This window comes from Chelon labrosus, assembly GCF_963514085.1.
Source record: "Chelon labrosus genome assembly, chromosome: 9".
NCBI lineage: Eukaryota > Metazoa > Chordata > Actinopteri > Mugiliformes > Mugilidae > Chelon > Chelon labrosus.
In genome coordinates, this window is record NC_140359.1 from 27356404 (window position 1) to 27369992 (window position 13589).

Genomic DNA, 13589 nt, shown 5'->3' on the forward strand with positions numbered 1-13589 from the left:
CTCAAAATACAGATTTGTTTTAATTAAAAATAAATAAATAAACCGACATTTAAAGCGTTTAGCTGTAGCGACGTAAAAACTACAAATGGGTGGTCGCGTTTTAATTGCGTCATCAACAGTGGCTCCTGGAGCTCGTTCAGGCTACAATCATGGCTTCAGACGAGGCGTGTAAAGTAAGTCCCTGCGCGTTTGTCTTACTTTCTGTGGACTTGTCACTCAAATAGTGTCCACTATGAACTAAGTTACACTTTATCCACGCGTGTCATGTGTTCCTGGTGTGTTTTTCCCCCTCCGCCTATGTGTGTGTGTGTGTGTGTGTGTAGGTGTATTCCCTAAAGGGGAAGGTGGCCCTGGTCACGGGGGCCAGCTCGGGCATCGGTGCAGGCACCAGCGTCCTGTTCGCTAAACTAGGAGCTCTGCTGGCTCTGAACGGACGCGACGTGGACAACCTGGCCAAGATAGCCGAGCAGTGCACGGAGTGTGGAGCTGCTGAGGTACACGGACACACGGACACACGGACAGGTTCATGAGCTCCACTCAGATGTGCTGACACTGTGGAAAAAAAAGTGTAGTGGAAAGTCATTCTCTCTTCACAAAAGTCACCAAATTAAAGCTAGATGTGGAACCACAGTGGAGCATGTACTGTGGGTTATATATTTAATACACCTTTAGATTAGACAATAGTTCATTGTCAGATTATGAAATGCAGCATGGATGTACATGCATGTATTGAGGTTTTTTTTTGTAGCTGCTAGTTTGTCTCTATCACTTTTACTTAAGAAGAGTCTGTCCTTTATAAACCGATCAGTTCTGGCCGGTCGACAATAAATGTTTACTTTAGAGAAAGTATATTAAAGTTAAATTACCCACTGAACTTTTAGAATCAGAATACTGTACGGATCCTTGGAGGAAGTTGTTTTGTTGCTCCCCCAAAGTGACGGTTGCAATTGCACTGAGCAAAATGCAAATAGGATCAAATAAGAAATAGAAAAATGTAAGATGCATAAAAAAATATATATATATACAGATGATCAAATAAAATACAGAATAAAAAGGTAAAGCGTTGAAGTTGTTGCACAAGTACGAGATAGTTAAAAAAATCATATTGCACCTGGATTACTTTGATCCATATTTACAATTAGCAGAGGACGGCTACATTGAAATGTTAATATTGAGCAACACTCAGCAGGAGGAGGTGTAAAGTCTGATGTCCTCAGGCAGGAATGAGCTCCTGTGGCGTTCTGTGGTGCATTCTGGTTGGATGAGTATACTGCTGCTGCAGGGACTCCTCAGACTGGCTGTATGTTTTGGAGTGGGTGGGACAAATAAAGTTTTCTGAATCTTCATCTTAACAACCTCCTCTCTGACAGAGAGTCACTGGCCACCACACGCTGTTACAACATCCTCAGCGTTGTCCAGCAGATGTTGAAGGACCTCAGTCTCCTCAGAAAATAGATTCAAAGAGTTTATCGTCATGCGCACGGTGTAGAAACATGTTTCCCTGTACAATGAAGTTCTTCTTTTGCCGTCCACCCAAAATGCCTAACAATATAAAAAAAATCTTAGAAATGGAATATTCAAAGATAAATATAATGGCATGAAGTAGTCCATGACTTTAGTCTGTGATTCTAGACTAGTGGCAGTGGGGAAGAAGGACTTCTTCAGTCTTGAGGTCCTGCATTTCACACTCCTGTACCTCCATGTGAACAGTCAGTGTTGTGTGTGGGTGGGGGACTCTATGCTTGTAGATGCTCTGCATAGAGGTTCAGTGGAGTCCTGGTGATCCTCTCAGCAGTCTTCACCGCTCTCTGCAGGCGTTTCCGGTGCATGACCGTGGTGCTTGCGTCCCACACGGTGATGCAGCACTACGGCCATGGTCCGAGTCGGCTCTGGGCATTCCTATAGAGTGTGTCTGTGTTCTTAGACCGGTCCATTTTATTGTCCATGTGCACTAACACTTATAAACTGTATATAAACGACGTGCATGTCTGTGCAGCCGCTGCTCGTTCCCGGAGACCTGACCGATGAGGAGACGGTGAAGAGGACGGTGGAGCAAACCGTGGCTCGCTTCGGCCGGCTGGACGTCCTGGTCAACAGCGCCGGCATCCTGGCCATGGGCGGCATCGAGACGACGGACCTGGCTCAGTACGACAAAGTCATGAACGTGAACGTCAGGTAGGATGTCGCTGGAGCATCACACGCTGAGTGTACAGCAGCCGGGACGTGTCTAATGATTAGAAGGGTCGTTTCATTCACCTGAGTCTTCAATTCTAAACATTGGGGACATCTGAAACCCCAGCTCCCCTCAAATCTTTTAGAACTGAAGGATCTACTTGGATGAAACATCTTCACGAAACTCTTCAACTCTGGTTGATTTTCTTTAGCGGTTTTGGATAAACTGTGACCTGGATGACTGAGAACATATGGGTTGTTGGTTTCTTAAAGAAATATGTGTCTTGTGCAAGAGGAATCTAGTATTTGACTTATAAATTCTATGTTTTTAGGACTGAGTAATGTTCATAGTGTTTAGTTAGATCATTAGTTCCCATTTTCAGGGTAAAACATTCAAAATGTGTAAAACTAAAAATGCAGTTTTTAGCTTTCAGCTCAAGAATGAAACATAAAATGATCTCCATTGCATTTAAATATAATTTAAAATCAACAAATTCACAATCCTGGTTATTTAATTTAGTAGTTTTTTCAAACAGATAGCAGTAGTGTTTGCTGTTTTGTGCGTGGATCCAAATATTTCTCGCTGTGTCGACTCAGTATGCATGACTGTGTCGGGACGTGACTGAAAGTCATTCTGATAAATATGCAGGAGAATATCTGTGTGAATATCTGTGTTTTATAGTCGCCGTAATCTAATGCAGGACTGGCGCCTGCGTATATCACTGCACTAAATCAAGTCGTGCTGTAAACAGAGGTGAACATTCAGACCAGAAGTTTTCTTTGCTCTCTCACAGATTTCTGTAGAGAGGACGTCAGCGCACACCGCCATAAATCTACGGGAGCGTTAGCCTAGTCATTGGCTCCATTCCCCGGCCGTCTAATCTAAATGTGTCAGGGTGGGTGTATGGGTGTAGGTGTGATACTGCTGTTATCACACAGTGTGGATCCAATCACAGACTTGTCTTTTACAGACTGACGGTGTTACCGAGACACAACTTTATACTCTACTTTAAATGATGTGATTTCAGTTCATGTGTTCCCTAACTTTACTTTCATATTCCAGATCTGTGTATCACCTGACTCAACTGTGTGTGCCCCACCTGATCAAGACCAAAGGCTCCATCGTCAACGTGTCCAGCGTCAACGGACAGAGATCGGTGGGTGTTACGCATCTGGACGCAAAGTTCTGGGGCAGATCCAGGTGCCTTTTTATGATCGGAACAAATCGGTATCAGGCTTCGGCCTGATCTTTTGTAGTTATTTATTTGAGGTCTGCCGTCATCCAAAACCACATCCCTGTGGCATCAAAATGTCTTCTTCCTCTTCGTTGGCTACCGTCGAAGCTGCCAAAACTTGAAGTAGAGGAACCGTGTGACTAAACACAAGTGTCTGCTGTTTGGAAGTACTTTACTGTAGGAAATGAAGTCAGTCAGACAGAAATTATGCAATGAGGATGTTAGTGGCGAGGTGGTAGTAGGAGATCATTAGTCAATGCTAGCAACTTGATGCGTTTAAAAGAAGAGAAAAGTTTCCTGGAGACAGAGTCAAGGAGGAAAATCTTCCAGAGAGGGTTAGGGAGTTTATGGCAGCGTTGGATGACCAGAACATTCCTGGAGTAGAGAACACAAGGTACCAGCTACCCTCTCCAACTGAATCCAGTTGCACGGTGCACACGTGATCTAGAAGAATGTAAGGAAGAGAAGAAAAGCCTTTATGAATCTAAAGGGGAGGACATTTGGTTTGTTTAAGTTGTCTGGACTCTGATCGGGGGTTAAAAGACCTGATTGGGACATCCCTACTGATAAGCTATAAGCTGGTCATGAACACAGGGCAACTGAATGCAGTTGATGTGTTAGAAGCAGAAAAACAGGAACGTGGAAGGATATGAGCCACTTTAAAAAGAGACAAATCTTCCCGGCTAGACTGCAGATCTTGCAGGATGCTCACGTCTGCAGTGGTCAGGACAATTGGGCTACTGTCGAGCAAATTGTTGAAAATTTCACCCCCAATTTGATGGAAAGGCATCAGAAGACCGAGTGGATCACGGTTCGTTTTTGTATGGGGGATGTGTAGCTGCAGACCTGTCAGGGTGCTAATGCTGACCCTTGTCCACTGATGCAAGTGCCTACAATGGACATTTGACCATGGAGCAGTAGAAGAAGGTGACCTTGTCTGATGAATCGTGTTTTATTTTGCATCGATTATACGGTGAACACCGGGCTGCGAGGAACACCCCTTTGCCGTTGCCATGGTGTTGAGCATTACATTGCATTAAGATCGTCAGTGTTATTCTCTTCAGTACTCTGTGGTTTTAATGCTGTGGCTGATCGGTGGATCGTACCTCCACTGGATGCCGTATATTCCAAAGCACCTTTCAGAAATGTGACTTTTCTCTTTGCAGTTCCCCGGTGTGTTGGCCTACTGCATGTCCAAGTCTGCCATTGACCAGTTTACACGGTGCACAGCACTCGGTGAGTCGAGACATTTCATCCCCGTTCGTGAAGCAGCGTAGAAGTTATCAACGGCACATGAGCATCGAGTAAACTGCTTTTCATTTCAGAGCTGGCATCGAAGCAAGTCAGAGTGAACTCCGTCTGGTACGTGCAAGAAAGATTTTGTTGGTGCATGCATTTATTTTTTTAGTTGAGTTTATTTTTGTTAATCATACACCATTTGAGTTGTTTCTGATGAAAATGAGCATTTCTGATGTTTCTGTATTTCTTCTTTTATCTGTTTAGTCCTGGTGTGATCATCACTGATGTCCACAAGAGAGCAGGTCTGGATGAGGAGCAGTACGCTCAGGTAACACATCATCATTATACTGTAGCATGGCGCCACAAAAACAGCTGTGCAGGTCCACATTATATACATACAACAATCAAGCATAACATTATGACCACTTTCCTAATATTGTGCAGGTCACCCTTGTGGTGACTCATCAGAGAATGGACATGGGCCTTCTGAGGGTGTCCTGTGGTGTCTGGCTACAGAATGTTAGTGTTAGTGGGGGGGCCTTTTGGGGGGGGGGGGGGCTCTGAGGAGATACTTGATCAGTTTGGGATCTAGTGAATTTGGAGGCCAGGTCAACACCTTGTGCTGTTATTCATGGTTTTGTGAGATGTTCCTAGAGCGTTTTTGTGGCTGCATCCTGCTGGGGATGGCTGCTGCCATCAAGGAGTGTCATTGCTATGGGGTGGGGGTGCCTGGTCTGGTCTAGGTGGGTGCTACATGTCTAAGTAACATCCACACCAATGAATGCCAGGTCCAGAAGTTTCCCAGCAGAACATTGAACCGTCACAAGATGGTTTAAATGGTATTTACGTCTCCTGGTCATAATGTTATGGCTGATCGGTGTAAAAACACTCCTTTGCTTAATGTATTACTACTTCTCCGTCCTCGTTTTCTCCCCACCACCAGTTCCTCGCCAAGTGTAAGCAGACCCACGCCCTCGGGAGGCCAGGTGAGGTGGAGGAGGTGGCCCAGAGCATCGCCTTCCTGGCGTCCGACGCTGCCAGCTTCATCACCGGAGTCAACCTGCCCATCGATGGGGGTCGCCACGCCATGTGCCCAAGATAGCACCGTGCACGCTAACGTGCAGCATTCTGCTAATACACAACTTTCAACCTCTTACGTCTGCCTGTGTCTTTGTGTCGCATAAAGCTGAGGGAAGTTGCAGAAAAGAATCATTAACTTCAGACTCCATTTTTCTGGCAGGACTGGACCGGTCCAGGTGTGAAATGAGCAGCAGGCAGCGGAGATGCCTCGTCACAAGCAGGCAGTTTAAATGCATTTTACTTTCTAATGTTATGAAGTTTTCTTTGATGGAGGAAAGAGAAACTGAAAGCTGCTTATCAACAAAGGTTTTAGACTTTTATTGAATTACCTGTCGAGTTGTTAGACTTCATTCACGCGGCGTAAAACGCAGCACAGACCAAACACTTAAGAACTCATGTACCGTGAGTTTTTTTTTTTTTTTTTTGTGAAATCCTCTGAGTAGATCGTTTTGTTGTTTTTTTTTTTTAAATCTCCAAATGACCAAAAGAAAATGTGCTGAAAGCATAACTTTGATGCCTGCTTTTAGAACTGGAAACCCAATGAGAATTTAAATAATATTTAAATAGAATCCACTGATAATAAAAGTTGCATAATTATACATTTACATTTTGACAAAACAAACTTAACTTATAGCGTGAGACTCGTACAAAGAATATTGAAAAAAAAAAGTTAAAATAATACCTTGAAAATATAATTTAAAGAAACGTGTGTGTGTGTGTGTTTTACAGTCTTCCCTTTTAAAGCACTTCGGAGCAGCTTTGCAGAGAGCTGACGGGAGAGTTTTAAGAATTCGAGCGTCAACCGTCGGAGCACCAGGTGTCACCCCTGCGTCGTCCCGCCGGGTTAGATCAGGCGACGGCTCGCGTGCTGGGCGGTAAGGACGAGGCGCAGAACGAGGTAGCATAATGACACACTTTGTGGGAAAACTTTGCTCCACTTCAGCAACGGGAAGAAGCAGCTCACAGCAGTTGTTGGTGTGAAGACAAACGTGGCGCGTCTCAGCTCTGGACACTTCGCGGAGGCTCAAATGGACAAATACCTGGAGAGACGGTGTGTCTGAGGCACACTGTATACCTGAATGAGTGATAAGATACTGTAGATCCCTAAAAGGCTGTGAAACAATAACTATTGCACTTTATATTACAATATACAGTACATATACATGTATAAATAATACTAAAAATGAAAATAACTGAAGTGAAGTTTGCAGATGGAGCTGGTCCACATCTCTGTACAGATTTTTTTTTTTTCTTCTTCCCAAAATCGAGTATCGGACCGTGAAGGGAATATGATACAACATGGTCCGAGAGATGAGGGAAATGACAAAGTTCATATTACTTCCTTCCAAAAAGTGGCATCTGGGCACATCTTCAGTGACGTTCCTGGATTCATCGAGCGTTTCGGGTCTTTCCACCGGGTCATACGCCCTCCTCCAGGTGACCAGATGGCTACCTAGCTGCTGTGCCCCCTCCTCATGGTTCTCCTCTCTGGCTCTGACCAGAGATCGGGGCTGCAAAACCCCTTCATCCAACCTCTATTGGGAGGCACCTAGCTCTCCATCCGGCTTGCTGACAACAGCTAACCGGTCCTTCGTACGTGGTGAGCGGCCTCTACCAAGCGGTCTTCCCAAGGAACTGTTAGCTCCAACGTAACCGCCCGCTTGGTGGACTCGGACAGGAGAACAGTATCCGGTTTCGGCGTGGTGGTTGGGGAATTTTTAAGTTGTCGTTCCAGGTCCACCAACAGCTGCCAGTCCCTTGCGGAGTTCAGAAAGCCTGCGGATGTTCTTGCACATCCAGGAGCTTGTATCACACAAAACAAGTCTCTGAAAAAAGGAGCTTATTCTCGTCTTCCGTAGGCCGATTAGTCCCAGAAGTCTTATCTCTGCTAGACCAACGGGTCTTCTTTATTCTTTATCCGGCGCCTTCCTGTTCCTGCAGTCCCAAGCATATTTTGTGGAGACAGAACAGAAGTGTTGCTCTGGAAAACAGACACAAAACAAACCAAAAAAGTCTCCCCTGTCCAGAAATCTTCTATGCGGACGTTACCACGCGGAGTATTCCCGGCCCCTCCGCTCCACGGGGTCCTTTATAAGAAGCACACAGGTCCGACCTCGAGGTGATACCGGGCCCCAGGCTCCGGTGCCGGGAGGTTGTACACATCCACAATAGGGAGTAAATTTGGGTCCTGGCTCTGGAAGATGAAATTCGTCTGATGCCAGCGGCCATCTTTGATCTGAAAGCATCAAATCACATGATATAAAATGAGATAATCCTTTTAATTTATCCCACATTTAGCGGTGACGTCCACATCTGCAGCCAGATCTTAGATTTTTGGGCTCACACTGACAATGTAGTGACAACTGGAACTGCATCTGTGCTGCACAGAATATTGGAAGACATCACAGCTAAAAAGCAATTTGCCATTTCCGTGAATAATGCACCAGTTATTCCGGATAATCCACAGACTTTACTGGGAACAGTTTTCATTAGAACTGCCTTCTATAAGAGAGACAGTCCTTCCACGAACTGTTGACGGTGTGGGGTCTGTGGATTATCCGAAGGAACTCTGGCACGGTTTATAGAAAGCTGATGATCCCGTGAACAAACTCATTTCCATTCTCTTCCACTACATTGAGCTTAGGACAGAAATATTAGAAAATATTACAGCACGGTGCTCAGGACAAGATGTTGATTATCCCGTGCTTTAAAACTGGTCTTCGTAAAACCCACTAATTAATACGCCACATCCTGTTTGTTTAATCAGTGCACAAAGCTGTAAAAACGCCAACTTGAGTTAGAACGGGGAGTTGTTTAAGCTCCACCAAGTCTCAAATGCAATAACGTTTTTAAAACTCCCTATTAAAAGCTTTATGGCTCTTACATTTCTTGCTGTGCTGAGATTCAACAAATACAATTAGGGAGGTTGGATAAGTGCAAAACATAGACTGTATATAAATATGGACTACACGTCTCCACTTCCTCTCATTGGTCAAACTGATGCTATTTTCCTGGGGATACAGGCGGCGCCATCTTGCAAGTTTGGAGTCAGAGTCTGATCAGTACGGTCTGAGGGTGGAGCCACGTGGAGCCGCGCTATCGATGCCCCGCCCACACTTCCTCCAGACTCACTCGAGTTTAATTAATACTACGCTCTGCTCTACCTCCACCAGTTACAAGGAAATGTTGGATTATACACCGTACTTGTTTATTTATTTATTTTTACAACTGTCTCCGCCTGTCTCTGGTTGGCATGGCAACTGGTCGTCGCCAGTATGTCACATCCTGTTTCTAGAGCGTCAAATAACTAACTAAAACTAAACTTACACAAAAAATTGACACTTGAATATGCATCAACATTATATTAACTACCTAAACTGACTGAAACCTTCCTTGAAAAAAAGTTATTTGGCGTGTATTTTAGTGTTTTAGTCCCAAACACTAACATGGAGGGGGTGGAGCTTATGACCTATACTGCAGCCAGCCACCAGGGGGAGCTCTACTTGCTTTGGCTTCACTTTAGAGGAGCTGTTCTGCCGTCCATATTTATATACAGTATACTTCATATATACTTCAAATGTATCAGACATGACTAGTATCAACTCTCGTGTCGCAAAAAAAGCAAAAACGTTAAAGTATTAATTTATAGGATGAATACATTTTGAGTATTAATATATAAACTTCTGTGCCATAATTGAGAACGGAGCATACCCAGCAGTCGTCCCTGGGTACGAGCGGCTCCAGGAGGTCCCCCGCCTCGATCCTCTCCCCTGTCCAGGTCTTGAAGCCCACAGCTCTGGACGACGGTAGCATGGAGGGTCCCAGCGCCCACACGGGAGCGTTGAGGCAGTGAATGGTGATGTGCTGCACGGCCTCGGTGCTCAGAAGGTGGATGAAGTTCATCTGGATGCGACCCACGTCAATCTCCAGCTGTGAAGCACGTGGATGATTGTTGTTATTATTATAAGCTGGAACTGTTTTCTTGTAATATATGCTCGTGTAGATTTGACCACTTATTTTGCCATATATTTAACTCAACTATCAAGTTAATTGACAGATTTAGGTATTTGTTTTTAAAGACAAACATTCCCGACGTAAATCATAATCATAATCGATCTAGAAGGTCATGGCAAGCTCCAGCTCTGGTATGAACTGGAATGAGTTACATCTGGATCACAGATTGCAACTTAAGACTGTCTGTCCCCATTATTGCATTTACAGTTTGTGCAGAAACGAATCACTCGTGTCAGTGCAGTGTCTGAAATAAAACTCCACAACAGAGGCATTAAAAGGATGAAGGGCAGCTTGAGTTTCTGCAGGTTTACTCGCCAGCTGAGCGCACGTTTGGGACAATGGGACACCCTAAGATCCAACGCTGGAGTGATTCATCCAAATAGTGCTAAAGTTGACTGTGGCAGGCCAGAAAACGAACAGCTGTCTTCCTTTTGTAATCGGCTTGAGCGACACTTTGCACACACACGGCTCTTCTAAAGCTCTAAGCTCCTCTACTTCTTGAGGGAATCCTTAGGAAAACCGTTTGCATTCTTATCTGTATCTAAGTGTATCAACCATCTAGCTAAGGTAAATGGATAAAACACTGCAGAAACTGAAATCTAACTCATCAGAGAACGGACATGGGCCTTCTGAGGGTGTCCTGTGGTGGGGGGCCTTTGAGGGGAGGGGGCTCTGTGGATCATCCCACAGATACTTGATCAGTTTGAGATCTAGTGAATTTGGAGGCCAGGTCAACACCTTGTGCTGTTCTTCATGTTTTTTTGAGTTGTTCCTAAAGCGTTTTCCAGCTGGGGATGGCTGCTGGCATCAAGGAGTGTCATTGCTATGGGGTGGGGGTGCCTGGTCTGGTCTAGGTGGGTACTACATGTCTAAGTAACATCCACACCAATGAATACCAGGTCCAAAAGTTTCCCAGCAGAACACTGAACTGTCAAGATGGTCAATGTTATTCACTTCTCCTGTCAGTGGTCATAATGTTGTGGCTGGTTGGTGTATATGTGGGTTCTTTTAGGCTAGATGTACACGGACATTTTTTTAATTACTTTCTTGTTTTTTTTAGTTGAGTTTTAGCACTGAAGTAAATGTCCTAACCTTGGAAACGGTGATGGGTTTCAGACAAGTCTGTCCTCCACCAGTGAAGTTGCACGTCACCTCAATAGTGTCGGCGGCGCAGCCGAGATTTGGGTCGATCCAGTAAGTGCCTGTCAGAGAGGGGAACGGCTCTATTTAACCAAAACAGAGTCACTATATATTTATACATCTAAATGCAGAGGAACGATGTCAAAACGTCTCCTCACCATCGTGTAGCCTCTGCTCGCAGTTGTAGAGGTCGCGGCAGATCCGCGCAGGGTTGTCACGGGTTCCCAGCGGGTTCTTCAGACTCTGGATCAGAGTGCTGAGATGCTGCAGGGTCTTAAAGATCTCTGTGCCCTGGTCCAACATGGGCATCTCCATGTTCTGATAGTTCTGGTCGAAAAAAAAAAAGAAAAAAATAAATATTGGCATGAGGTTACATTTCCATTACGTTTATATTCTGACCAACTTTTGGTCAGTTGTTTTGTTTGTTTTGTTTTTTAAATCAATGATGACGTCCTAATCAGAATCAACATGTACTGTAGAATAGAATATCTTTGGGTTCAAGGATTCTCTCTTGGAATAAAATGTATTTCATATATTTTATGAATTACTCTAGTTTACACTGTAAAACTATCACGTAAAGTGTGTGAAATGTCCAAAAAATTGTGAAGTTGCACAGTTGGAAAAAGTTGCATAGAGACATGTAGAAAATGCTCACATATTAGAGGTTGGACAAGTTTAACAGAAATATGTGCTGCAGTTTTAAGCTGCTCTAATAAAACTGTAAAAACAACTGATTTATCCTCATTGGAACCAGCACAGTGTCCCTCAGTACTGACCTCTTGTCTCAGTGCAGTGTGGGAATCGATGAGGACTTGAAAGGCAGTACCAAGAGCTTCATTTCTCTGTCAGAAAGAGACGGCATGGCAGTGAGACAAGCACAACACTTTGGTTTGTACTGTTGTCATGGTTGCTAAAAGCCAAAATCAACAAATGAGGAGGACCATACTTACAAGGGAAAGGGCAGAACTCGAAATACCCTAAAAAAAACAACGGAGGAAACAATAAATGTTATTCCATTTATATCCCTAAATGAATTACTGAGGCAACGGCCAGTGCTCAGTTATCACCCGATGTGCAGATAAGTGCAGATACAATCATGAATGCACAGGACATGAGGCATGATGGACGCAGAAAAGAAGAGCCGCTGACTATAAGCTATTTATATTAGACGACTGTGGGGAAAAGAGCAGGTCTAAGCTGTTAGCTTATTCCCTCAATAATGTGCTTACAGTTCAGTTAGGGTGTAGAAGTGCAAATAAGTGCGTTCTTACGGATCTTACGGAAGAAACGATTCCAATTTTACAAATACGGAGAGACGGTACCGTTGAAACTATAGTCTGAAAAGATATTCGCATGACAGACAACAAAATTATTAAAGCTGCAACTACATGAAAAATTAAACTGGATCCTGAAAATTTATCGGATTAAAAAATGTTTTTATTGGATTAAAAGCTCATGTGAGCTAATCATAAAACTGGGATTGTTTCTTGGTGGATCATTAGAAGAATACACTTATTTGTACTACTAGACTTTGGACGAGTTTTACAGTGTAAACCAGACTAATTCATAATGCCATAAAATAATTTTTTAATCAATGATGACATCCTAATCAGAAGTAATATGTAGAGTAGAATAGAATATCTTTGGGCTCTGCAGAAAGAAGTGTGCAGAAATGAATATATTTCCCCAGGACTAAGGCTGCAGCCAACCACTAGCATTATAAATCAGTCTGGTTTACACTGTAAAACTATTATCCAAAGTGTAGTAGTACAAATAAATGTATTTGTCTAATGGATCCAACTAGAAACAATTCCAGTTTTATGATTAGCCCCAGCGGAGGTCATGTAATCTAATCCTTACACGTGTTCAAGTCAGATCAGCTCCTTCGAACAATTTTTCAGGATCAACAGTTTAATTTTTAATGTACTTGAAACTCTTTCAAATGTGACAGTTTGACTCTGGCTCCGATTCTGTTTGGAGAGACAGTACTGTTGAAACTATAGTCTGAAGAAATCAGTGATGACGTCCTAATCAGAGTAACTTTGGACTCCGCAGAAAGAAATGTGCAGAAATGTATTTAGTCTGGTAAGTTTTGGGGATCAACACTTTAATTTTTAACCTAGATGCAACTTTTTTTCAAATGTGACAGTTTCAGTCTGACCCTGACTGTGTTTTGACTAGCACGGAGAGACAGTACCGCTGAAACTATAGTCTGAAGAGATATTGGCATGAGTTTACATTTCTGTTAGAATCAGAATCAATATGTTGAATAGAATATCTTTGGACTGTCAAGGATATATTTTATGAATTAGTCTAGTTTACACTGTAAACTCTCATGCAACGTGTCAAAGTACAAATAAATGTATTCTTCTGATGGATCCACCAAGAAACTATCCTAATTTTATGTAATCTAATCCTTACATGAGTCCATTGCAGATCAGCTCATTTGAACTATTTAATTTCAAAGTTTTCAGGATCAAGAGTTTAATTTTTAACAGAGCTGCAACTTTTTCATTGTGAGAATTTGATGCTGACTCTGCAGAGAGAGACAGTACCGTCAAAACTATAATCTGTTTGAGCTGTTAGACTAGGTTTTCCCTTTATCTGTTTCCCTTAGAGACAATTAATTCAGCTCCACATTGTTGGGACGTGCAGGAAACCCACTTTTAACTGAACTTAATTCTCTTTCTAGATTAATTTTTGCACTTG

At 43.3% G+C, this 13589-nt stretch overlaps 2 protein-coding genes across 3 annotated transcripts in view; one reads left to right on the forward strand and one right to left on the reverse strand.

Moving 5' to 3' along the window:
* The first annotated feature begins 105 nt into the window (after positions 1 to 105).
* Positions 106 to 5802, forward strand: LOC311492622 (3-oxoacyl-[acyl-carrier-protein] reductase FabG). Its single transcript, XM_084550952.1, has 8 exons — positions 106 to 173; positions 324 to 494; positions 1997 to 2175; positions 3236 to 3329; positions 4574 to 4643; positions 4733 to 4769; positions 4911 to 4974; positions 5590 to 5802. Exons 1-8 carry the CDS (start codon positions 150 to 152, stop codon positions 5746 to 5748), a joined length of 798 nt encoding a protein of 265 aa, XP_084407078.1. The 5' UTR covers positions 106 to 149; the 3' UTR covers positions 5749 to 5802.
* An 85-nt stretch (positions 5803 to 5887) lies between these two features.
* The window catches only part of col27a1b (collagen, type XXVII, alpha 1b), an 84441-nt gene continuing 76739 nt past the window's right edge, over positions 5888 to 13589 (reverse strand). For both annotated transcript variants that reach the window (XM_084550951.1, XM_084550950.1), the window contains 6 exons: positions 11831 to 11857; positions 11657 to 11722; positions 11039 to 11207; positions 10833 to 10942; positions 9438 to 9656; positions 5888 to 7962 (listed from right to left, as the gene is read on the reverse strand). In XM_084550951.1, coding sequence (XP_084407077.1) covers positions 7816 to 7962; positions 9438 to 9656; positions 10833 to 10942; positions 11039 to 11207; positions 11657 to 11722; positions 11831 to 11857 — 738 coding nt within the window. In that variant the 3' untranslated portion in view covers positions 5888 to 7815. The remainder of the gene's footprint in view (positions 7963 to 9437; positions 9657 to 10832; positions 10943 to 11038; positions 11208 to 11656; positions 11723 to 11830; positions 11858 to 13589) is intronic.

Excerpts from the sequence above, each read along its gene's own strand:
- LOC311492622 (XM_084550952.1), top strand. The coding sequence starts at position 150 with ATGGCTTCAGACGAGGCGTGTAAA. Across the intron at positions 2,176-3,235 it reads GTCATGAACGTGAACGTCAG|ATCTGTGTATCACCTGACTC; the intron begins GTAGGATGTCGC and ends TTCATATTCCAG. Across the intron at positions 3,330-4,573 it reads GCGTCAACGGACAGAGATCG|TTCCCCGGTGTGTTGGCCTA; the intron begins GTGGGTGTTACG and ends TTCTCTTTGCAG.